Source organism: Cavia porcellus, unplaced genomic scaffold, assembly GCF_034190915.1.
Source record: "Cavia porcellus strain 051 isolate PalLab524CR breed Dunkin Hartley unplaced genomic scaffold, mCavPor4.1 scaffold_17, whole genome shotgun sequence".
Classification (NCBI taxonomy): Eukaryota; Metazoa; Chordata; class Mammalia; order Rodentia; family Caviidae; genus Cavia; species Cavia porcellus.
Window position 1 is genome coordinate 71,631,929 of NW_026947500.1, and position 26,052 is coordinate 71,657,980.

The 26,052-nt window shown below is 52.5% G+C and overlaps 1 protein-coding gene across 4 annotated transcripts in view; it reads right to left on the reverse strand.

Annotated features, from left to right (window-relative positions):
* LOC100723127 (long-chain-fatty-acid--CoA ligase ACSBG2-like) overlaps nt 1–26,052 on the reverse strand; it is a 38,459-nt gene that overhangs the window by 11,487 nt on the left and 920 nt on the right. For 2 of the 4 annotated variants that reach the window (XM_063228755.1, XM_063228757.1), the window contains exons 3-8: nt 25,568–25,709; nt 22,104–22,279; nt 6,958–7,067; nt 5,803–6,032; nt 3,602–3,690; nt 2,819–2,939 (exon numbers count right to left, since the gene is read on the reverse strand). In XM_063228755.1, coding sequence (XP_063084825.1) covers nt 2,819–2,939; nt 3,602–3,690; nt 5,803–6,032; nt 6,958–7,021 — 504 coding nt within the window. In that variant the 5' untranslated portion in view covers nt 7,022–7,067; nt 22,104–22,279; nt 25,568–25,709. Of the gene's footprint in view, nt 1–2,818; nt 2,940–3,601; nt 3,691–5,802; nt 6,033–6,957; nt 7,068–8,788; nt 9,009–22,103; nt 22,280–25,567; nt 25,710–26,052 lie in introns of those variants that run through there. The other 2 variants (XM_063228754.1, XM_063228756.1) reach the window with 2 other exon arrangements.

Sequence of the window (26,052 nt, forward strand, 5' to 3'; positions counted from 1 at the left end):
GGGACATCCAAGGGCTGGGGGGCTCTCAGCAGAGAGGAGCACACCCTGCCAGCCAGCTTTGAATTTTTGAGACAGCATCTGGAACACTGAAATCTCCACAAATTGTACCTTTCGTGAACTTGGAGACCAAAATAGTTCTCGTACTGCTCTATGCCTGGGGCACTGAGGCAGGTGCAGGGGAACGGCGTATTCCAGTAGCAGAGAACTCACATTAAGGCAGGATTTGAGTAGGAAGAGACCCTCACACACCCACCACCACTAAGAACAAACGGGGACAATGTACGGACAATGTGCCACTTCAGGAAATAATTTCAAGCCACGTGTGGTGGCACACACCTGTCGTTCCAGCACGCTGGGAGGGTCACAAGTTTAAGCCCAGGTTAGCACTTTAGTGAGATATTATGTCAACAACAATAAAAAGAGCCAGGATGTAGCTTGGTACAAAGGCCTTGCCTTAGTTGTTTTTGGCTCACTGCTGAGACAAAATACCTGACATCAAAAAATAAGACAGGAAAGGTTTACTTGGCTTACAGTTTGTGGAGGTTTCAGTCCTCGGTCTGCTGGCTGCAAGGCAGGGTGGTGTGATACAGGGGCTAAGCTCAAGGCAAAAGCAGCCAGACCAGCAGAAGGGAACGAGCCTCTTTTCCTGCTTATACGCATGCAGGCTACCGCTCCTCCAGATCGGGGTAGTGCTGGCACCATGTTCCTTGCTCACCTCTTGCACAGGCTCAAGATGTTTACAAAGTAAGACACCCATCCCCCTGCTTAGAGCTGCAAGGGCGTCCTCTACACCCTAGGAGGCAAGCATGGCTGAGTTACTTAGTTAAGATTCTCCATTTCTCAACTTGACACAAAATATCAACCATTACAGGCCCTGGATTCAATCCTGAGTACTGAAAAACAAAAGTAATTTCAAAAAGCTCAAGAGTTGACCCAGGAGTCTGTTCACCCCCTGCCAGGTCAGGATTTAGGTGTCATGGGAAGGCTAGTGACAACAAAGTATTAGAATTTCCATCAGTCTAGCTAGGATTTCATTAAGTGTACCCTCATTTCAGAGACAAGACAAGGGAAATCATGAGCAGCTATGACCAGCGGATGGCATCATACATGCCCGGTATGGTGGCACATGCCTGTAATCCCTGCACTCAGGAGGCTGAGGCAGGAAGACTGCCATGAGGTAAAAGTTCACCCTGGGCTCCATAGTGAGACACTGTCTCCAAAAAGGAGACATATTTCTCTTCTGCAGATCCTGCAAAGTGAAGACATATGTGACTCAGGGTGATGATGCCTAGGGCAGTGGTGGCACACTGCAGGCACACGTGCCACAGCGGGCTGTCTGTATCACTGAAAGCTCTAAAAAGTTCGCCATCACTGACCTAGGATATTAAGGAAATGGTCACAGTGGCTGTTGAGCTGAATGATGAATCTGGCCACCTTGGCTTCTCCCAAGGACTGTCCTCTCTGTCAGAAATTCCCTACCAGAAGCTGATTACAAGATCAGGTTCATTTAAATGCATGTGAGAAATTAAGACATTTCTCCAACATCCATAGAAAAGCACTACAGGAAGAAAGAGAGGGCAGGGAACCACATATCACTATACAGAAAAAGAACTCATCAGGCAGTGCTGCACAAAGCCAAAGAAAATTACACTCCAACGTTGTCTCGGTTACTTTCTTTCATTGCTGAGACAAAACACCTGACACCCGAAATGAGAGCAGGAAAGTTTATTGAGCTTACAGTTTGTGGAGGTTTCAGTCCATGCTCAGCAGGCTCCAAGGAAGGGGCTGCAGCCAGTAACAAGAGCAAGCACAGCAAAAGGGGAAAGCCCGCCTCCTTCTCTCCCTTATACTATTGGCCAGCTCCCACCCTTGGGCGGGTGCAGCACTCCCACAGCCAATCCCAGTGCAAGACAATGAACCAATCACAGATGCCGGATTCAGCTGCCTCCATGACTGCATGAGGCTTGGGAGGCCACCCAGACACAAACCATAACAAACGTAAGCCTTGAAGTGGGAAGCAGCGTACACATCTGGGAAGCAAGAGCACAAAGCGAAGTACGCATGCTCAGGGAAGAGAGCGTCTGATTGGAGGAAAAAATGAAACCGGAAGTCGTAGAACTTAAAGAAGCAGAAGAGGAAAAATAAGCTCATTCTGAAAATGAAGACGATATCGAGACATGAATAGCATAGGTGTGAAATAATCTAAAAGAAAAATAATAAATATCAAAGTGTTCGTAAGACAACACATAAGTGCCTTTTAAAATGGAGACTCAGGGGCTGGGGATCTAGCTCAGCGGCATGAGCTCCTGTCCTGCAAGCAGGCGGTCGTGAGTTTGATCCCCGGTACCAATAAAAAAATAAAAATAAATAAAATGGAGACTCAGTAGATAAAGTTAATGTAAATTGGAAATTAAAACTCTTGTGTTGCACTGTGCTCCTGCCCAAAAATAGCTTTACCAGGATATCAGTGTGGTCATGGAGGACTTCACCATTCGTAGGGCCAACTCCACCACCCCAATTTTTTTTTCTTGTGAAATTGAGGACCTCCTGCTGGGCTCCTTTTCCTGCTAGGCAAATCCTCTATCACTGAGCTGCACTCCCAGCCCTGTTTATTGTATTCTGAGACAGGGTCTTACTGTGTTCTGTAGGCTGGGCTTAAACCTGAGACCCTCTCGCCTCAGCCTCCCAAGTAGCTGAGGTGACAGGTGTGTGACCCCCACACCCAAATCCACCATCTCATTTTTCCTCAGCAGCTACAAGAGAGCAAATGTGTGCCTAGCTGGGCGACTCAGGATAGCAGTGCTAGCTGGGATTTTACCGAAAGGATTTTCCGCAGCTGTTGATCATTCTCAGCCACCAAGATGTTCACCTTGGCATGAGCGATGACGTACTGACAGGCATCGGCAGAGCTGGTGGAATAAATGCCCACACAGAGGCCCCTGGGGAAAGAAAACACGTGTGCGTGCGGGTCCACACACTTGGCAGCGCGAGGACCCGGCAGGCCAGGGGAGGGGACAAGTCTGCAAGCAGATCTTGAATCCAGAGCCCCAGCTTCCGTCCTCCCCAGCTGGACAGCAGTGAATGTAACAAGGCACAAAAGACAGGGCCTGAGGGGTGGTGCACACAAGTAATCCGAGCACTCGGGAGGCGGAGGCAGGAGGATCTCGGTGACTTCCAGGGCAGGCGGGCTACACAGTGAGTTCAAAGCCAGCCTGAACATAGCGACACCCTGTCTCCCAAAGCAAAACAAAACAGGGCCAGGCTTATGAGGCTGCTTGTTCAAGGTCTCACACACACACACACACACACACACACACACACACACACACACACACAATGCTGGGCTTGGAATCTGCATTATGCATTCGAGGCTGGCTGGCCTTGAATTCTAGGCGACCCTCCTGCCTCAGCCTCCCGGGTGCTGAGATCATAGGCGTGCCCCACCACACCCAGCATCAATTTTGGTTTTCATGTACACACCCACTGTAGGTTTCTATCACACCTTGGATTTTTGCCTGCTAAGCGGGACCCCAGCTGAAAACCCGCCTTGCCCTGGGGCCACCCCGCGGGCCGCTCCGAGGTTCCGAGGTGCTGGCCTTACCCCGCCATGATGGCGCCCACAGCCGCTATGAGCCACTCCTTGGAGTTGGAGCCCAGGATCCCCACGCCGTGGAAACGCTGCAAGCCCAGCTGGAAGCCGAAGAGAAAACACACACTCAGACCGTTTCACTTCGGGCTGTGATTCGGGCATTCAGTGGTCATTAGGACGGACTCCGCAGTGTGGTCACTGAGCACAAACTAGCGCTGGACCTAAAATGTGGGGCCTGGTGCTTTTGTGTCCGCGGGAAGCCTGCTGGCTGACAAAATACGTGCGACACGGAATTTAACATCTCCATCATTTTTATGGTTTTTTTTCTTTTAATGGTTTTATGAGACAGCAATTCAGGCTGGTCTTCAACTCACCGAGTGGACCTGGGTGGCCCTAAACTCTGGGAGAGTCTCCTGCCTCGGCCTCCGGAGCGCTGCTAGGATTAGATGTGCGCCGTCACACCCGGCTTCTCGCCTTGTGCTTTGTGCACAGGTCGGAAGCACGAAGGACATTCATGTGGGTGTGTAGCTGCCAGCACCGTGCGTCTCCAGGACTTTATCCTCTCCCCAAATTGATGCTCTAGGCCATGGATGCAGCGCTGACTCCCATCCCCTCCCCAGCCCGGGCCACCGAGCTCCTTCCTGTCGCTGTGGATCTGAAGACCCTAAGGACCTCCTGGGTGTGGAACCCTGCTTTGTTCGTCCTTTCGAATGGTTTATTTCATCCAGCAGCGTGTCCTCCGGGAGACAGAACGTCCCTTGTTTTCACAGATAAGTAATATTCCATTGTACGGATGGGAGATATTTTGTTTAACTGTCAAGGGACCCTTGAGTTCCCTCCACCTTCCGGCTATGTTGAAGAGGAAAGTTAAGATTTTAAGTAAAAGCCTTTTAGAAAAGCCCGCCAAGACTGCCAGCCAACACCAACCAGACAGGGCCAGACAAGCCTGAACCCCCTTGGCAACCCGTGACGTCACCCAACCCTCTAATCATAAAGGCACGAAATCTGTCTCTGTACCTCCCCCTTGCTGGGCGGGGCTATCAGATCCCAGGCAAATCCACCGGGGTAATAAACTGCCTCCTAAACCTTCTCCGTGGCGTTTCTTCTCCCATTCGGTCTGTTTTCTGTAACAATGTGAATAATGCTACTGTGGATATGGGGTTCAGCTCTCTCCATCCCTTTGGGGTACGTGCCTAGAAGCGGAATTGCTGGATCACTTAATTCTAGGTCTGATCTTCGGAGGAACGGTCACGCGCATTTCTCCAGTGGCCGCAGCCCCTTCCACGCCCCCAACAGCACACAGGCTTACAGTTTCCCTGCAGCTTCAACAGCAGTGGCCGTTTCACGGTTTTTGAAAATAACAGCCATCTTGGTGGGTGTGAAGTTATTTTCGTTTCATACCAAAACCCCTCAAAGAGTGGTCGCCTGTGGTGATAAATTGCTCATTTAATGGCGCAGGATTATTCTCAGCGGGGTCGATGATAGACCCGGAGACTGGACGTTAGCTGGACCATCTTGGAGGGGGACCCCTGCATTGGGGGCCTCCAACGCTGTTGGCTTTTGAATCCTGCGTGATTAAGGCTGGCAAGGACCTCCCTCCTCTACCTGGGATGTGGGGAGGAATGGGGGGGGAGCAGGGGAAACACAGAGAAAAAGAGAAAAAGAAAGAAGAGGGGGAGGAAAAAGAGACAGAAAGAAATGCAGGCAGGAAACCGAGAGGCTGAAAATGTAAATGAAAGAGATGAGAAAGCTCTAGGTGCTAGAATAAAATCTCAGGAGCTCTCATAGCTGAGCCATAGCTAAGCTCTGCCTGAATTCCTGGCCCATTGAATATGGGAGATAGTAATGGTTATTTGAAGTTACTAAGGGGTCGTTTGTTACACAGCAGCAACTAACTCCTACATCCATAGAGATACTCCATTAAGAAACAAACGCAAGCTGCAGAACTGTGGGTAAACACATTCCCATGTATGTGACTATGTTTGCATGTAAGTCACATCATTTATCCCCAAAGGACCTGCAGATTCAGAGAACTGGCAATGGTGAAGTCCTCCATGGACAGGAGCTGGGTGGGCGAGGGCCTGAGATTAGAGTGGAGATTTCCACCAATAAATGTTTGTGTGCTCCGGGGTCTGTCGTGTACCACCTGTGCGTGTGCACTTGTGCGTGTGCGGGGCTCTTCCCGAGCACACGAGGACGAGCGGCCCGTGTACCTTGAGCAGGGCCCTCCCGGCCGTCCGGCAGGCTGTGTAGTACTGGGCAAAGCTCAGCGTGTTCCATTTCCGCCTGCCCTTCCACGCGAGCGCTGGGTGCCCACTGAATCGCTTGACTGACTCTTGGAAAAGTTCTGGGATGGTCATTGGGGTCTCCTGGCCTGCATGTTGCTTTGACAGCCTGAGCACGACCTCTCCGTCTCGGTGGGTGGTCCACAGCCTGGGGGCAACTGCAAAGGGTCACGGGGAACAGGGCCAAGTGTTTTTATTCAGGGCACAACTTGCAGCTAGTGGCCCTGTGCTTTCGGATTTCATGTGCTAAGATTTGAACTCATTGCCTTGGGTGAGAAACGTTACAGGATCAACCCTGGTCCAGGCAAACTTCCTCATTCCTACTTACATATTTTTTTCATGACTCCTTTCAATAACTTATTTTAAAACTTTTCAGGCATAGAAGAACATTAAGAACACATCTATCATCTCAGCTGTTTGGGAGGCTGAGGCAGGAGAATTGCCATGAGGCTGAGGCCAGCCTGGGCTACACAGCCAGACACTGCCCCCCCCCAAATAGAAAGAAATAAAAAAAACAGTTAAACTCAGCTCTCCATTCATCCATTTCATCCTTAAATAATTTTGCACACGAATTATTAACTAGAGTTAATATTCCTCACCAAAACTGCTTGGGACCAGAAACTTTTTTTTTGTTTTTTGAGACAGGGTCTCACTATGCAGCCCAGGCTGGCCTGGAATGCTCAGGGATCCTCCCGCCTCAGCCTCCTGAGTGCTGGGGTTACAGTATGCACCACCACACCCGGCCTGAAGCGTTTTGGATTTGGAATTTCCATAAAGTATTGAATATTTGTATAATGGAGGGTGGTGACACACCTGTAACCCCAGCCCTCAGGAGGCTGAGGCAGGATTGCCACAAGTTCAAGGCCAGCCTGGCCTACGTGATGAGACACTGTCTCAGAAAACCAAGGGGGGAAGTCGCTCGCCAATGTCACATGATTCCCAGACTTCGGTTCTGCACGATCTGGCCCGGCTGGGTGCTGCCTAATGCTTGGGTACTGTAGATCCCTCCATGGCCCCGGGCAAAGAATGGTGGGGTCCCTTTTACATCAACATGCCCTCCCCATGCTGTCTGGTGCAACATACCTTGTATTTCTTCAAGGCCCCCGGCTTGTACTTCATGGCCCCTGGCTTCCTTTTCTTGAGTCATTGGGGTCTCAGATCTTCCAGGGGCTCAGCGATTATCCTTCACAGTTCTGCAGGGGAAAAGAAATGCACAACTTAGGAAAGCTGGCAGAAGGCCCAGCTCCTATCGGCTGACATGTCTGCCTAGAGTCCTGGGATCGATTAGTCATGCCTGTCTGGGGCTCAGGAGGAGGAGAGGGGAGTGTGTGCTATAGCCCAGAGAAGTTATAAAGCTCAGACGGTTTAATCTGTGTTTCCAAAGAAATTCTGTTTTCTGTTTGTTTGCTTTGGCTGGCTTGGTTTTCTCTGAAGCACTGTGGGGGACTGAACTCAGGACCTTAGCACTGACCTAGATGCTCAGTACTTTCTTGACACAGGTTCTCAGGAGGTTGCCCAAACTCAGTTCAAACTCATGATCCTCCTGCTTGAGCTTTTACTTTCCAGAACGCTGGCATTCGAAGCCTTGCCACCATACCCACTGAGATTTTCCAATAAGAATATAAGGGCTACATCTATAGGTAACCCAGTGGTTAGGAAGAGACTGCCACAGGACCACATCTATCTGCTCTAGTCAATTTGTTTTAATGATGTCCCAGATTCCTGGGAGGCCGAGACAGAAGGACTGCAAATTCAAATCGAGCCTACTCAACTTAGCAAGATTGTATCTTTAAAAAGAAAATTTAAAAGGCTGGGCATAGAATTCAGTGCAAAGGATTTGGATTTAATTCCCACGACATTGGTCTTTAGAAGGGGTGTGTGTGGGCTCCTGAGCTCCCTGCAGACGGAAAGATCTTAAGATACTTAAATCCCTCCTATAATTGGTGCAGAGCTTTACTGTAACCTATGTACATCCTGCCGTAGGCTTCATTTACCACCTAGCTTTGGTTGTTTGAGACAGGGTGTTGCTGTGTAGCCCAGGTTGGCCTGGAACTCACCACAACGCTCCTGCCTCAGCCTCCGGAGTGCTGGGATCACGGGCGTGTGCCACCATGCTTGGCTTCTGCCATATACTTTAAATGATGCCTAGATGATTTGTAACACTTGATGTAGTATAAATGCCATGCAAGTAATTGTTATACTGCTTTTTAGAATAGCAACAAGATAGAAAAAGAACAACAAAAAATGGGAATACAGGTGAACCGTCTAATAAACAAAGGCTCAATTACCTTCACATGTAAAGAGCTTTGAGGAAACAACAGGAAAAAGACCAAAACTCAGTGAGAAAGTGGACAAATGACATGATTAGATAATTATAAACAAAACAAAGATGACTTTTAAAAACAGACAAACAGCTGAGCGTGGTGGTACATGCCTATAATTCCAGCACTCGGGAGGCTGAGGCGGGAGCATCACCAAGAGTTGGAGGCCAGTCTGGGCTACACGGAGAGATTCTATATCAAAACCAATGTATCAGGTTGGGGGTTTAGCCCAGCAGCTAAATGCTCACCTGGCAGGTCAGAGTTCAATCCCTGGTACCAAAACAAAAAACAAAAACCACCAATATATGATTGTTTAGGGCCCAAAGCTATTCAGGAAGCTGAGGCAGGAGGATCACAAGTTGAGTCCAGTGGGCATCTTAGCAAGTTAGAGACCCTGTCTCAAATTTTAAAAATAAAGAGCTAGGGATAGAGCTCAGTGGGAAGGCCCTGGGTTCAACGTCCAGTGCCACAAATTTTTTTTTTAAATAAAGTTAAAATAAACAAAAGAGCCCGCACACAGGGCTTCCCTCAGCTCCAAGCCCTGTTCTGAAAGCTTCACATGTACAGCTTGTTCACGAGCCACAGTGCCCTACCCAGGCTGGGGCTTCACACGGCAGCAGAGACATCGGGCCCCTGGGTGTGTCCCCTCCTGCAAAGATGAGTGACAGGTGATGCTTCTGGAAGCCCGAGGCTCACTGCCCGCTGCAGGTCCTGGTCACCCTCTGGGCTGGCCCCCGATGAAGGTGGTGGCGGGAGGCGGAAGGCGGTGGTTTCCCTTCTCAGTAGATCTTATGCCCAGGCAGCCTTCTGGAACCTTCTATTCCCACCACCCTTGTGACATCACCAGCCATCTTTCCCAGCCTGCCTCACCCCTGCACAAAACTTCTTCTGGGGAGGAGACTGCAGCTCTCTTTCCTTATCTATATATGTTAAGGCAGGGTCTCACTACGTGGTGCAAACTGGCTGTGAACTCAGGAGAACCCTCCTGCCTCAGCCTCCCGAGTGTCGGGACATGTGGGAAGCCGCCTGAGATGGCGCCCATTTCCTGCTTCCGGGTTCTTCCCGGCCTGAACAAGCCCGCCAAATTGTCATATCTGCCCAGTTACCCGTGACGCTAGCCTATCAGCTTGTTAGGCGCGCTTCTCTGTGATTGGATACTGCTTCCCCTTATAAGAGGTTGTTCCTGCCCCCAACGGCGGAAGAGGAACCAACGTTGAGGGTGGCGGACCTTGTTAGGTCCGGTTCGCTGTACATAATAAAGTTTGAGAGCTGATCCTGCTCGAGTTTGGTCTCCTGTCTCCCGCGGCTCCGGTCATCTGGGGGCCCGTACGGGGAAAAAGGTAAAAGACTCAGCGACGTGCCTCTTCGGCCGGGAGGTGCGATTGCTGTCGCCTGCGGTACGACGGAGGACCTGGCCCAATAACAACGGAAGGCCGCGAGCGCCTCTTCTCTTCACCCTGATCAGCTACGTGAGATACAGCGGTTCCCGGGACAGGTGAGTACTGGGTCACCTGGGTTGGGTGGACGCACCTAACAGATTTTGAGCGCCACACGAGTGGACGCTGGGTTTTTTTTTCTTTTCTTTTCCCTTTGCATCTGTTTTGCTTTCGCTTCGCTAATACAGCCCGACAGGCTTTTGAGCTCGATCGGAATGCTCAGAGGAGCCCGGAGCCACTGCCGATTGTGGGTCTCCGGAGGACCCTCAGGGCTCTAATTCTGATTCGGATTTGGAAGGCTCAGAAGAGGAGGTCGTCTTTGCTAAGCATGACCCTCCTACACCGTTAAAAGAGGAACTTAGGGCTCGGGAAGATAAAAAGGGGAACCAAACACCACCCTGCCCGAGCTACTCCGCCTTACGGGAGGAGCTTAAGCCCTTCCGCCCTTTGGCAAGTTCGCGACCCACGATCGCCCCTTTCAGGGCGCCAGGCCCCACTGCACCGCCGTGGCCGGAAGAGGAGTTGCTCCCTGGGCTGCCACCACAACCTATGGCACCGCCCTGGTTAGAGGGAGAGCTACTTCCTGGGTTGCCTTCTGCGCCCCCAATCTGGGGAGGGAGGAGGACGTTCCTTCCACCAGAGGGTATGGTCGCGGCTTCCCTTTGAGTGTCCCGGTCTCCATGCATTCCCGGTACAAGTAGGAGGCAGGGGAGGAGGAGGATATTATGAGCCCTTAGAAATTAAACAACTTAAAGCTATCAAGGACGCAGTTTCAGCTGCTGCAGCTGCAATGGGCCCAATGCGCCATTTACCATGGCGCTTTTAGAGGCATTGGCAGGTCTGCTTTTAACTCCTGGAGATTGGACCCAACTGGCACGCGCCTGCCTCTCCCCCGGATTCTGTGTAGAGCAGGCGGCAGCCAACAGGGAAAATAACCAGAAAAAATGGAACAGGGATATGCTATTAGGGCGAGGAGCCTTTGAGGAAGATCAAACTCAATACCCTCGCCAGGTTTATGAACAAATTAGCCGCTGTGGCCTCCAGGCCTGGAGACGGCTGGCTGGAAAGGGAGAACATACGGGTCACCTTACAAAAATTATACAAGGGCAGGGAGAGCCATTTTCAGACTTTGTGGCCCGCATGCTTGAGGCCGCTAACAGGATTTTTCCAGATGCTGAGGCGGCTCACCCTCTCATAAAACAATTGATTTTTGAACAGTGCACTAAGGAGTGCCGTGATGTCCTAAGAACTAACAAAAATAGGTCCTTAGAAGAGTGGACACGCCTGTGCCGTGAATTGGGTGGCCACGGCCTAACGCCCAAAGGAAGAATATCATTGGCACTCTTTACCATAAATTTTTTAAACCTTAATCACAATAATCATTCCCCTGCCATGGAGCACAATAACCCGTCCCCGGCCGACAAAGGGCTGGTGAGATGGAAAGATGTCCTTACAGGACAATGGATGGGCCCGGATCCAGTGGTTAGTTGGACCCGAGGTGCGGTTTGTGTCTTCCCACAGGAACCAGGCTGCGAACCGCTGTGGGTCCCGGAAAGATTGACGCGAGCAGTAAACTCCCCACCAGTTCCTGATAAAGCACAGGAGGATAAGCCCGCGGACACAAGTCAACTCGACCCTTCTGGGACCGACGCTCAGCGCCCGAGACCATCTACAAACTAAAATGTCTGGTTTGGAGCTTTTTCTATTCTGTGGGTTCCTATTAATCACCCCTGTGATATGCTCAGATTCCACAGAACCACCACAATATCTTTGGGGTCCTTGGCACCACCCGCCCACATTGGCACCTTTTTCGGCGGCCTCGCCCACCTCACCCAGGGTTTACACCATCAATCAAACAGTCCTTGATTATGCTAATTGCCATGGCTATCCTAGTAGGGCTTGTGGTTATTAAATGCTTGTTAGATCGCCTCATACAAACTCAGCAGCAGGTTAAGATCACAGCTATGGCAGCCATGCAAATGGCAGCAGGTGGCCCATCAGGCCAGCAGGCCGCCGCATATCTCCTTCACATTGCAGAACATCAGCTATAAGAGCTGAGTGGGCAAGCCAATGACGGGTAAGACGGGAAAAGCCCTCCCGGTCAACCTAAGACAGGCTCCACTCAGATATACATGGCCTATAAGGCCAGGGGTCCCTCCCGGAGTCAAATTATTGGCATTGAGATGCGAGACCAAGGGTACTGCAGTGCCATCCGCCCCAAAGGTTGGGGGGAAGGCAGGAATGAATGTCTATATGCATCCAGGTTCGGTTCACAAAAGCCTGGCCCTGCGAAAAAATGAACCACTCACCTTGAGCATGGTCCTGGCGCAAGGATATGCACAAAACAGGGTGATGCACAGCAGGGTATAGACCTCTACATTCTCTCATGCCTCGGCCTACAAGGTAGGCCCACTCCTAGGTGTCTAACAGCAACAAGGTCATAGACACCTTGGAGGGACCCACAGACCATCCTATTTTAATAAATAAAAAAGGGGGAGATGTGGGAAGCCGCCTGAGATGGCGCCCATTTCCTGCTTCCGGGTTCTTCCCGGCCTGAACAAGCCCGCCAAATTGTCATATCTGCCCAGTTACCCGTGACGCTAGCCTATCAGCTTGTTAGGCGCGCTTCTCTGTGATTGGATACTGCTTCCCCTTATAAGAGGTTGTTCCTGCCCCCAACGGCGGAAGAGGAACCAACGTTGAGGGTGGCGGACCTTGTTAGGTCCGGTTCGCTGTACGTAATAAAGTTTGAGAGCTGATCCTGCTCGAGTTTGGTCTCCTGTCTCCCGCGGCTCCGGTCAGGGACAGAGATGAGGCAGCTCCCTCCCTAGCTCCCGGGCTGTGGCGGAAGCTGACCTTGGCGCCCACTGCCCCGGGCCAGGAAGCCCCCGCCAGCCCGTGGCCTGAAGAGCCAGCCCTGCTGCAGAGCTCCCCCTGGGCCCCAGACTTCTTCCTCCCTCTGCAAACACAGCTGCCCCCTCGCTGTCCAGCCGTGCTGACCCTGGAGAGGCCTCTCCCGGGCCCCCAGTGCCCGTGTCCCTCACCTGCTTCTCAGTGACCCTTCCCACACTGTGGGGCGTCTGCTTATCGCTGGCCCCAGGTAGGACCAACACAGACCCTCACAGTGCTGCAGCTGCCTGGAGGGCCCTGAGCTGGCCCCTGGCCTTCGCCATGACAGTCCTGCAGTTCCAGGGCTTTGCCTGTGCAGACCCCAGCTACCTTCCCCACAGGGCGAGGGCGCCTCTTGCAGCCTACTGCTTAGGTGATTATTTTCTGGTCCTGAGGATTGACCCCAGGCCCTTTGCAAATCCTCATCCCTTTTCCCTTTATTATTTTTTAATTTTACATCTCTTTACATCACTAAGTCATTCACGCAAAGCTCAAACTTGGAATCCTCCTGCCTCAGCCTCCCACAGTACCATAATGACAGATATGGGTGGGCCTAAGGCTTGGCTATTGCTTCCGTTTTTAAGCAAGAAAGGACTGAGGATGGAAATTGGGTTGGTGGGTGCCACAGCCGCAGGGAGAGAAGCAGTCAATGGGCAAAATCCATTCATGGCTGATACACAGCAGGGCTCTGTGTCTAGAAGAAGGACGAGGAGAAGGCAAAGAGGAGGAGAAGGAGGAGGAGGAAGAGATGGAGGAGGAGATGGAGGAGGAGGAGGAGATGGAGGAGGACGAGATGGAGGAGATGGAGGAGGAGGAGGAGGAGGAGATGGAGGAGGAGGAGGAGATGGAGGAGGAGATGGAGGAGGAGGAGGAGATAGAGGAGGAGGAGGAGATGGAGGAGGAGATGGAGGAGGAGGAGGAGATGGAGGAGGAGGAGATGGAGGAGATGGAGGAGGAGGAGATGGAGGAGGACGAGATGGAGGAGATGGAGGAGGAGGAGGAGGAGGAGATGGAGGAGGAGGAGGAGATAGAGGAGGAGGAGGAGATGGAGGAGGAGATGGAGGAGGAGGAGGAGATAGAGGAGGAGGAGGAGGAGATGGAGGAGATGGAGGAGGACGAGATGGAGGAGATGGAGGAGGACGAGATGGAGGAGATGGAGGAGGAGGAGGAGGAGGAGATGGAGGAGGAGATGGAGGAGGAGGAGGAGATAGAGGAGGAGGAGGAGATGGAGGAGGAGATGGAGGAGGAGGAGGAGATGGAGGAGGAGGAGATGGAGGAGATGGAGGAGGAGGAGATGGAGGAGGAGGAGGAGGAGGAGAGATTTCGGGGCCGTGGCTCACGGTTCTGAGGGTTCAGCCCATGGCTCACTGCGAATGCGAAACACATGGTGCAAAGGCCTGGCGGAGAGAACTGCTTGGCTCATGGGCGCCAGGAACAGGGGTCAGGGCAGCTGGGGACCACACAGGGTCACCAAGGACGTGGCACTCACTCAGTGCCTCCAGCTCCCCCAGGATCCCCTCGGCCGTGAGCTCGGGGGCGGGGTGACCCCAGATGGGCTCAGCAGCCCCCCATGCAGCACGTCCAGGAGTCTCCCGAGCCCGGCCCCCAGCACAGTATTAACTGCCGGGTTCGGACCCACAAACGGATGAATCCATTGAGACCAGGACCTCATGTTCCCAGCACTGCCCCACGAAGGCTGCACCCCAAACACGGTGGTGTTAGGGTCAACTTGTCAGTGCACGGGGGTCGGGGCCTGTCACAGCCGCACCATGACAGGGAGAGACCCGAGCTCGCGTCTGGCTCCGTGTGGCTCTGGGGTGCCCTCCGCCCGGTCTGACGTAGGAAGCTGGTGCTCCCCGAAGGCTCGGTGGCCTCCAACAGGCACCGGGCGCTCAGACTTCCCAGCCCCCGGAGCCGCAGCCAGGGGTTGCCTGGAGCAGGTGACTCCTTACAGAAACTTCGGGGACAGTCAGGGGGCAGGGGGGACCTGGCTGGCGTGCGTGGCACCTTCTGCAGGTGGACAGCGGTTATTTTCAGGGACCTGTGCGCATTCACCGTAAAGTCCCCCAAACCCCAGGCTCACCCCAGCGGCCAAGGCTGAGGCCCCGAGAGGCCTGGACCCCGGTACCTGGGCCCAGAGCAAAGACACCAGCTTGGGAAGCTCACTCTGCAGCACCCCTGTGTTTTCATCAGGGTGCAGACCAGACCCTGAGAACAAGGGTCACACCATGGGGGACCCCCAGGCCCCAAGGCCCTGGCTGTGCTGTTACAAAACCAACAGAGGACTCGGGGGGCCACAGGGCCTTGGGATGAGCTCCAGGATCGCCAGCCCAAGACTGGTTGGATGGGGAGGCGAGCACCCCGGGGGTTCAGGGTGGCCTTGATGGTTACCCTCAGCAACCATTCGGCCCTCATTTCCCCCCAGTTCTCCTCTCTCTCTCTCTCTCTCTCTCTCTCTCTCTCTGTCTCTCTCTCTCTCTCTCTCTCTCTCTGTCTCTCTCTCTCTCTCTCTCTGTCTCTCTCTCTCTCTCTCTGGGTTTTGTACATAGCCCAGGCTGGCCCCAAACTCACAGAGACCCTCCTGCCTCAGCCTCCCGAGTGCCGGCATGACAGGCGTGTGGGTCCCCGTCACCAGGCTCCCCTCTGCCTCTCCCTTGGCGGCTGCCGGAGAACCGAGGCGCGGCCCTTCTCTCCCCCCGCTGCCCGGTTGCCTGGATGTATTTAATAACACTTTTGGCTGAGGACAAACTGTGTGTCCACCTTTTCTGCAGCACGGCGGTTTGCCATGGAAATGATTCCGTGCCTCGGAGAATTAGCTCGGTCCCCGCCAGCCAAGATGATTGCAGCGCCCGCCTGGCAAAGTGAATTAACAGTCATTAGCAGGGTGCGGAGCAGCCCAGTGGGAAAGGAGACAAGTTCCAACAGCCTCAGGGGTCGAGTCTCCCCGGGGTCTGGGCGGTCCCCAGGGGACCCGGGTTTGTTTTTTTTCCCTTTGGGTGCTGGAATCGAACTCAGGACCTGACGCTTGCCCGCAGGCGCTTATGCACTGAGCTAAGCCCCAGCCGGGGAGACAGCTTTGTCCTCCATCTGAGTATCAGCCCTTGCAGCAGCTCACCCATTCCCGTCAATGCCAGTTAACATTTTTGTTCAGCTTTTATTTGTCTTCACGGCAAACAGCCATGAAATTTAAAAAAGTATTGTTTGCACTTGGCAAACAGCAACCAAGACAGTGGGTGACACACACCCGTCACCCGGCTCGTGGGAGGCTGAGTCAGGAGGGTTGCTGTGAGTTCAAGGCCAGCCTGGCCTATGCAGTGAGACCCTGCCTCAAAAAACCCCAAGAAAAGAAAAAAAGACATATAGATATACAGAAACCCTCCATGGCATAAAAGAACTTTTAATGTACGGATAAAGCTCCCTTTCAGGGTGATGCCTGATGTTTCGTTTTTAGTGGTGCTGGGTTTTGAGTCCTAGGTCTTCATACTGAGTCAGCCCTCAGCCCTTTTAAATCTTTAAAACAGAAGGCAGGGCGGGTGAGAGCAGAATCACAGACGGCCCTTTAGGACAAGCCTCAGTCGCGTGATTCTCAGAGGTGGGTCCTGGTTGAACCACAGGGAAGAGCTGCTTTTAAAAGGGAGAGTTTGGACTAATTCGAGGGAAGGCTGCAGATTTTGGGAACGAGAAGCTAAAGTATATAGCTGGTGAGATAGTGGAATTGGTTAGGAAGGGGTTAGACTTGGCAGTGCCCTGAGCCTCCGGAGGTCCGTGGGAGCAGCTTCTAGGAGCAGCTTCATAAGACTAGCTCAGAGGGAACGATCTGGGCCCACAGCGTTGCCCCTGATTGACATGTTTTGATTTTTTTCTTTTTTCTCTTTGAAACAAAATGGATTTGAAAAAAATCATAACTCAGTGGGCAGGAATCCAGGCCTTTCCCACTCAGTGCTCAGAACTAGCCCCATTTCAACAAGCCGGTTTTGAAAATAATGAAATTACCTGTTTCAAAGCAAGGCTTGTTTCATCGTTTCTAAAGAATGTGGACTTTAAAGGAATGAGCATCTTACTTCTCTTCAGAGAAAGTTCTGCTGCTGATCATTTCTGAAACTGTGCTGAGATCTGATGATCTGATGGATGTTAGTACTGGTCGCCTTTTGCCTGCTCCAAACTGAGCCGGGCGTGGTGGCGCACTCCTGTGATCCCAGCATTGGGGAGGCTGAGGCAGGCAGATGGTTGCAAGTTCGAGACCAGCCTGAACCGCGTAAGGAGACCTTGTCTCAGAGAGACAAAAAAAAAAAAAAGAGATGCACACTGATGAGGCAGACCTGGGCCCATCCCTCACCCCCAGCCCTCACTTTAAATGGGTGTCTAAAAAATCCTGTGAAGATGGGCATCAAGAGAGGAAGAAGGGCTGGAGGTGGAGCTCGGCGGTAGAACACTTGCCTCCCCTAAGCAAGACCCTGGATGCTTCTGCACCGCAGAGGGTAGACTGCAAAAAAGATAATCCAAGTGATTCAACTAGAAAACAAACGGCCAGTTGGAACAGGGAGACCTCTGGACAAGAGCTAAAAATCTGAGCATCAACATGAATACAAATTAATTTTTTTTTTTAATTTTTGAGACAGGCTCTTACCGAGTTGCGAAGACTGACCTCAAATTTGCAATGTTCCTGTCTCAGCCTCCCACAGTGCTGGGAGGGATGGCGGGTGTGGGCCACCACACCTACTGTGATACGTAACCTTAGTTTTACATTTATTATCTTTCTGGAAATATCCCGGGCATGTATGAGCGCGTAGAAAGGACAGCAGCCGCATAGTACGTGGCAGAGACCCTCCTGCCTCAGCCTCCTGGGCGCTGGGATTACAGGTGTGCACCACCATACCCCAGTTACTTTGGGGTTTCTGGGCTGTGGCAGTACATTCAGAGGCAGTCACTAGGCGATAGACGGGGAGTTTGGTTCGGCGGTAAGTGTTGCTTTGGTGAGTTTATTCACGGCGTGGTGCCCAGGCCCAGCGGTCACAGCTGCTGTCTCCCGGATGCGGGAGGCCCGAGGTGCAGCGGGAACTCCTCCCGTGCGTCCAGTCTGAAATAACCCGCAGGCCACGCTGGCATCGTGCCGTCTTAACTCGAGCTCTGCACATGCGAGCAAGTGAATGAATCCTTCTGTCCTGGGGGCAGGCGGCCTCCAGGTGTCCCAGCCACCGGCTAGTCTCCACGCTGTCACCGAGAAGTTGTAAGTACTGGTTGCCTTCTACCAGACAGGAGTGCTGAGGGCAGGTCATAAAAAGACAAAAAATTGAGTGCCTGGGGGAAGCCAGCTGCCTGGTCCCTCACGGCAGGTCACAGGGACACTAAAGCACCTGCCAAAGGTCCACGTGGCCAGGAACTGATGTCCGCAGCTAACAGCCCTCAAGGGACTGAGGTCTACCAGCAGTGGTATAAGTGAGCTGATTTAAAATTCCTCCTCCATGGGGAGCTGTTTTTCAATATGAATAAAGTTTCAGTTATTAGAGATGAATACCTTTGCTGCAATCCCAGGACTTACGAGGCTGAGGCAGGAGGATCACTGTGCGTTCAAGGCCACTCTGGGCTACATAGTGAGTTGAAGGCCAACCTGAACTACATAGTAAGATTCTGTCTCCAAAAATATATACAAATAAACAAATACACACTGCTAATGTGCTTACTTTTTAGGTTATAGTCACTCTCCTCCAAATAGGTTCAACTCATCCCTTTTTGCTGCTGCATAATATTCTATCACTTAACCAAGTCAATGTTTGCTTACAAGCTATTTCGGAGGTTTCCAGGTTTTCATCAATCAGTTTTGTCTCATGTTGACACTATAATGTCTTTAGTCACAGATTCTTCCAGGTGGAAAGGACCCATCTCTGCCATCATTTAATGATGGGGTGCCAAACAGTGGTTCCCGTCGTCTGTGTTCTGCGGTTCCCTCCCATCCCTCCTCTTCCACCAGAACCGCTCCAGAGCTGGAGGCCAGCTCAGTGGTGAGCACTGGCTTACTATCCACAGGTGTAATGGTTGCTACATTGCATCAACTTGAGAAGTCCAGAAGTGTAACCAAGTAACTCAGCAGCTGAGCCTCCTAGGGTGTAGAGGACTTGCAGTGGGATGTTGTTCATTGTATCAATTCGAGAAGTCTGAAAGTTTAACTAAGTGGCTCCTGAGGAGTGAGAATCCTCACTTGGTAAACACCGGGACCTAGGGGGTGGCTGGGGTCGGGTTGCAAGGAGAACAGTTACATACAGGACACGGAATTTATAGTGCTATTCATAATGGTCACCCAAGGAGTCAGACGTAAGAAAAATACAGGAAATCTGTCCACAACACTAAAGACCTAGAAAACCAGCCGAGCACCTCATGCCATGGCAATCACCAGCACGGTGCAACTGAAAACCCAGAGCCCACGACAGTGACCCACACAAGTCTATTCCACGGGTCTGCGCTGGGAAGGCCCAGCGGGCAGCAGTGCAAGCTAGAAAGTCTGTGCCAACGGGGTGAAGGATCCGTGCCAGCAGGCTGAGGGATCTGCCCTGGAGCCAGGAAGCGATAAGGACCAGGGCTCCCCGCAGAGCTACCGCAGCCATCCTCAGCTCCTCTGATGAGAACAGCCCCGTTCGTACCAGGCGAGCCCGCAGGACCAGCTCCTCCAGGGGAACCAAGGGCTCCCAACACCGCCACTCGGGAGACCCACAGCGCCCTCTTCCTCGCCGGGTCTCCTTTCCATGCTGGTGGCAGCCCTCAGGTGGGCCAGCCACGCTCTGCACCGCGCTGATCCCGTTCAGTTGATGATTAAACTGACCACCAGTCACCAAAACTACAGGGGTGGCTGCCTACATACGATAAAAGGGAGGAGGATTTAGCTCAGCGGCATAAGAGCCTGCCTTGCAAGTGTGCAGTCGTGAGTTTGATTCCTGGTACCAATAAAAATAAATAAAGGGGAGGAACAGGGGTTGCTTCCCGGCCCTGTATGCCCATCGCTCCTTGATGCACGGCACCTGTACCGTGCCACCCTACTGTGAGCTAAATAAACCTTTCCTCCCTTAATTTGGGGGGCTGGGTATTCTCTCTCAGCAGGGAGAGCAGACAGCAGGTCTCTTGGTCTCCTGTCCAGCGCTGCAACAGAGAAATAAAAACCAGCTCACTTTTTTACCTGTCGATGCCAAACGCAGGGCTCTACATCCCCAGCTCCCTGGGGATGGGTCTAGCTGTTCCACAGGGTGCTGGGTGGCAGAGGCATGCCCATCACCGCCTGCAGCTTGGTCTGGCTTCTGTGAGCCAGGCGGCCTCAGCCTCAGGGTGATCCTCCTGCCTCAGCCTCCCGAGTGCTGGGATTATAGGTACACGTGTGATTCTTTTAGGAAGTAGGCCCCTCATCCCCGTTGGCTCCTGCTCCTGTGATAATCAAAGTGCAATCAAAAAATACAGCACATACACTGATGAGCCTGAAGGCCACGCTGCCACGGTTGCCCTCAGAATCCTCCCCTCAGTGGGAACACGCCTGCCTCGATGTTCCCGCCACTTCCCGAAGCAGCTCTGGCAGTGGTCTTCCGTGAGTGTCTTTCTCTGTGTGGTCAGGGCTGCCTCCATGACCCCTATGGATTCATCACGTTGACCTTTTGTGGTCATTTTGTGCTCACATCTCTCTCCTGGATTTGTTGTTTTTCCAATAATGAGGACTAAAGTCAGGGCTGAAACTGAGCTCTGCCTACAGCCCTGTAAAAATATTTTTTAAAAACAATTTTGAGACAGGGTCTTAACTAAGCCATTAAGTTCCCAGGCTGAACTTGAACTTGGGATCCTCCTGCCTCAGCCTCTCAGAGCGGTGGGGGTGACAGCTGTGTGTTACCATGCTGGGTTTCTTTCTTAGATCATGACAGAGGCTTCAAAGGACACTGAATTGTACTCTTTGCCTTTGCATGTCCCTGATGGATGAATTTCTCCCATAGTTCTGCCCTCCACGTCTGAGGAGATTAGGGCAAAGCATGAGTCAAAAGTGAGGTCTTAAAGAGCTACAGGGTCGCCCATCTTCAAGCAGCAAAACTCACAGGAGCCAGCAGGTGGAAACACCAGGGTCCACGATGACAGATGGATCACGGTGCGGGGCATACTGTTCTCTCCTGGTTGAGACAAAATACCTGATGCCCAAAATTAGAGAAGGGTAGGTTTTACTTCTTGTAATTTTGGAGGTTTTAGTCCAGGCTCAGCTGGTGCCCAGGCAGGGTGGCAGGCGTGATGGAGCCACCGATCGTGGCCACCACAGACCACCAAGAACCAACCACGCCACGAAAGAAAACATTGGCCTGCTTCCCTGTTACACTGTACACTGGCTCCTCCCCCAGGCGGTGTAGCACTCACTCCACCAATCAGAGCGCTTGAGAGCCAGCCAATCACAAACGCGGGATTTGGCAGCGCCCACGATTGCATGGGGCTTGGGGGGAGTCTGCACATAAATCATAGCAGAAACCCTGCGATCTTCAGCAGTCCCTCCCCGCCCGTTTCCTCAGCCAAGCCCCTGCAACCTCTAATTTATTCTCTGTATCTGTGAATTTATTCTTGACATTGTTTACGAAAGGAGTCAGGCATGATGTGATCCTCGGAACAGGCATCATTTTGAGACAGGGTCTTGAGAAGTTGCCTGGGCTGGGCTGGAACTTGAGACCCTCCTGCCTCAGCCTCCCAGAATGCTGCAATTACAGACAGCAAATCATCATTATAAACAATGCCAAAGCAATGCTCCCAGACCGTGACACTTACTGCTCCCCGGAAATGACAAGGGAAGTCGTCTTGCTGAGCAGACACGACCATCACAGTCCTAACACAAGGTGCACGAACCAGACTTGAGATGCAGCAGGGTGTGGTGGCGTGTGCCTATTGTATCCCAGCATGCTAGGAGGCTGAGGCAGGACAATCCCAAGTTCCAGCCCAGCCCGGGCCACTTAGTGACTTCCTGAGACCTGTGGGGATGTGGCTAGGCGTGAAGGCTCCACCTCTTCCCCACACATCTACTCCCTGGGAACATCCGCCAAGCCGTACCCCACTCCTCACGCCTTCCACCTCCACCATCAACCCAGCCCCAGGGAACTGGCTCAGACACCAAACTCCTCTCTCTCTGTCCCTCTGCTTCTGTGCTGTCCCCCATATACTGGTCACAAACTGGACTCCATCCCCTGATGCCTGACACCTTTCTTTCATTTTTTTCGTCTTTTTGAGACAGGGCCTCCCTGTGTGGCTCAGGCTGGCCTTGAGCTCACTGTGCAGCCCAGGCTGGTCTTGAACTCGCAGTGACCCTCCTGCCTCAGCCTCCCGAGGGCTGGGATTGACACCTTCCTGTTGCACACCAGCAGAATTGGAGCTCAGCCCCAAAGAGAAATAAGAGGGGCAAAGTTTAGCGAGAGGAAGACATTTGATCGGTAAAGGGAGCCGGAGGAGACAGACAGCTCCCCTGATTGGAAGGTGGGGTGCTCCGGAGAGAGGAGGCCTCTGGGCCCGGGCTCCCAGCAGTGCTGGGCCTCCCCCTCCGCCCGGAAGTCGCCCTAACTGGACTGGATTCCGGGCACCTCGGCCTAACCTCATGGCTCTGTGTCCTCGCCTCAGCTTCTGACACTTCTTCATCATCGGTGTGGACGGTTGCTGGGCAAGGGGCGCCTTGGCCGCGGTTTGGTTTGCGAGGGGACGTGTGGGTCGCCATCGTGCTCTATCGCGGTCCCAGGGTGATAATAGAGTGACTCTAGAGGGAACCTGCGCCTACGGAAGAGTAAACATCAGTCAGTGCGCAGGCTGAGCCCACGCGGCCTCAGTTTCCTCCGTAGTGTTAGGGGTGAGGCAGCTTAGCATGTGCGCCCTGGTTTTCTCTCTCCAGCCCGTCACCTGTTTTTCTGGTCTCACGGGCCAGGTCCTGAGGCCACGTGGTGCCTCTATCTGCTGTTGCCCCCTGTAATTTCCTTTCTTTTTCTACCCTGTCTCTGACTCACTTCCCTGGGGACTCTCTAGTAGTCTGCCTAAGGGGACCCCGTTTTTATTCCCCCCTCCACCCCTAGGCTTTCTGGCCTCCTGCTGCTCCTCGCCACTGCCTGGAGGCCTGGGGGACAGGACGGTGGCCTTCCTGGCTGTCACCCCCGCCGCCCTCCCCTCCGCCACATCCCAGACCCACGGGAGGAGGCTCCAGCCCGGGACTGCAGGGAGGCTTCCCCACTTCCTCTCTGTGGCCTCCCAGGACGGCAGACTCCGCCTGCACCCCCCTGGGGTTCCCCAAGTTTCAGCACTGAAAAGTCCCTCGTCTCAGCCAGGCAGGACGGGGGTGGCTCTGGAGGGGGGTCGCTGGCTGCTCTGTGCCAAAGCCACCACCCTAATGACTTTCCGGGGGCCTGGGAATGGACATGTGTGCTTTTGTGTATAGCAGGATCCCCAGGACTGTGTGGTGGGATCCATATATACAGTGAATGCTTAAATTTAAACAAAACGAAACATAATTACAGTGAGAGTTGTCATAAATCTCCCTCAAGACTCTCCCTGGTGCCAGGCACAGTGGCTCACGTCTGTCATTCCAGCACTCGGGAGGCTGAGGCAGGAGGATGGTTGTGAGTTCGAGACCAGCCTGGGCTACAGAGTGAGCTCAAGGCCAGCCTGGACTGCACAGTGAGACCGTGTCTCAAAAAGACAAAAATAAACAAGCAGCCTCTGCCCCTGGCTTTGGACACTGCCCTTCACACCAGTGTCTTCAGGGGCTCAGTGTCCTGAGGGGACTCAAAACCTTTCCCCTGCACGGTCCTTTTGGGGAAGACAGCTGGATCAGGATGCTGCTGTGATGTGTCCGAGCTTGCTCTCCGGGGGTGCAGCGCTCACCGGGCCTGTGCTCACATCTTGTAAAGACCCTCAGCAGGGAGGCCTCCCAGAGCTGCTGGGGACCTAGTGGGGTACTGCAGGTTTCCGAGGGGGCTGTGAACCCCAGTGTGTCTTTAATGACCACGCTGTGAAAACAGTTAAACATGGGCGTAGGCTCTGATCACACTCTGCACATTGGGCCCTGGTCACACCATGGATACTTTAGGCATCCATGGGGCGCCTAGAGGACAGGGAAGAGCCATGGCTTTGTAGCCAAGCCACCTCCAAGTCCCTGTTTACCTGAGGCGGTGGTGGGGGACACAAGTAATGCTTTTAGTGAGCAACAGATTAAGGGCCCAGCGGCCTGTTGGTCACCCCTCCAGCGGTCTGTGTGTGACTCCGTCCTGACTCTGTCCGAGCAGGCACTCAATAACTTTGACAAAATTAACCACCGAGCAAAAGAGACTGAAACCTACAGGGGAGCAAACCTACAGAGAAGCTGGAGAAATCCCTGTGGCCGATCACGACTGGTATTTCATTAACACAGACCCGGAAGTGGAGTATCATGCAAATACTCGGGAGGCTGAGGCAGGAGGATCGCCGTGAGTTCAAGGTCTGCCTGGGCTACACAGCGAGTTCAAACCCAGTCCGAAATACATAGTGAGACCCTGTCTCAAAAGACACACACACACATAAACAAACCAAAACCAAAACCAAACATGGAGCCAAATGGAAAATATCAGAGTGCATGACTGTACTTGTCTGTTTTCTAGCACTGCAACACAATACGTGAGGCTCATAGCTTATAAATAAAAAGTTTGATTTAGCTCAAAGTTGTGCAGGCTGGAAATCCAAGATTTAGCGGCCACTGTTCATCCTCTGCTGAGTCTCTTTCTGTCAGTGTTAGGGATTGAACCCAGGGCCTTCCCACCAATCTACATTCCCAGCTCTTTCTTTCTTTCTTTCTTTCTTTTTTGAAACAGAGTCTCACCACGTAGTTCAGGCTGGCCTTAAGCTAATTTAAGTAGCCCAGGCTGGCCTTGAAATCTCAGCGATCCTCCTGCCTCAGCTTCCCGAGGGCTGAGATTACAGACATGCACCCCTTCGCCCAGCCATCTCTTATTTATTTATTTTTTAAATTTTGAGATAAGGCCTAGCTAAATTGTTAAATTGTTCAGGCCGGGCTCAAACTTGAGATCCTCCTGCCTCAGCCTCCCAGGGCACAGTGATTACAGGCCTGTACCACAACACTTGGCTGTTACAGCTCTTAAAGGGTTCCCCACTTCCCAGCACTCCCACGTGGAGGTCCAGCCTCCCAGCGCAGGAATCCTGACGGACGCACTTGAACCACACCCAAATCCCGGCAATCGCTTCAGTTGGAGGATAACAAAACTTTTTTTTGCCTTGGCTTATGCACCGCTGTGTCCTCCAGAAACCCTGTTTTATTACTGATGTGTTCGTGTAGACTGGATCTCTCGGTAAGCTCTATTTCCTGCTACGCACTGTGGTCAAGAAATACTTAAAAACCGCCCACTGGTCCAGGCCTGGCCACGCACACCTGTCAGTGCTGCCCTCAGGGAGGCTGAGGCAGGAGGACTGCGGTGAGTTCTGGGCTACACAAATGAGTTCAAGGCTAGCCGGGTCAACAGCAGAGCAGACTGCCTCTCCAAGCAAAAACAAAATCAAAATAAAACAAGCACCATTGGTGATTTCCTTTGAGGCAGTCAGGGACTTGAAAAGTGTCCCTTGCTGGAAACCACAAGGCTTCCCTTGGGCCCACACGTGGGCTACAGCAAAGTCCTAAACGCAGAACAAAGCGGGAGCTTCGTTTTGTGACGCCTTCTCCGTGCCGCGTAGAGGTGCCTCAGGCATCCGGAAAATGTCAGCGCAACACCCGCAGGAAGGAGGTTCCCTGACCTCCCCTGACCTTGCTGATTCCCCTTCAAGACTCAGGACAGCACGGGAGGAGACTTAGAGGACACTCAGCGATGCCCTGAGGTCACCGCCACCCCGACCCTACCCTCACCTGGATTCCAGCAGCTCAGGGACTGAAATTTTCCCCTCAGATCATAAGGATTCTTCCAGAGCTGTGAGATCTGGACAGAGACGATGACTGACAGAGCCCCGGCCCAGCACCGCACCCCAGGAAGCTCCCCCCTGGCCTTTTTACAGACAGTCTTTCTATGTAGTTAACATTGCTCTTGAACTCACAGAGATCCTCCTGCCTCAGCCTCAGGAGTGCTAGGATTACAGGTGTGCGCCACCATGGCGGGACAGTCTCATCCTCTTCACCAGCGTGTTCCTGTCAGGCTTTACTTCGGATTTTTCTTATCCTTCCAATTCAAGCTTTTGCCTGTAAATTCATACTGGTGCTTTATTTTTAGTTTCCATTATTACTAAAGCAAGGACGCATGCTAACTGGCCACTTGCATTCCTGGTCCTCTTACATAACTACACACATTTTAAAATTTTATTCTGTTTATGACCAATGTCCCCCCACCAGAATAAAAGCTCTATGAGGGTCTCATTGTTTGTAGCTGAGCTTATTTTCTCTATTGAAAGAGGGAGTTTAACACAATGTTCTTTTTTCAGGGACCAGACAAGCCTTTACTTGTGCCACAAGGCCTCTGTCCAACTTCTAAACTCTTTTACTCCAAGGAAAGTAGGTGACTGTTCCAGTAAAACTTTATTTAAAC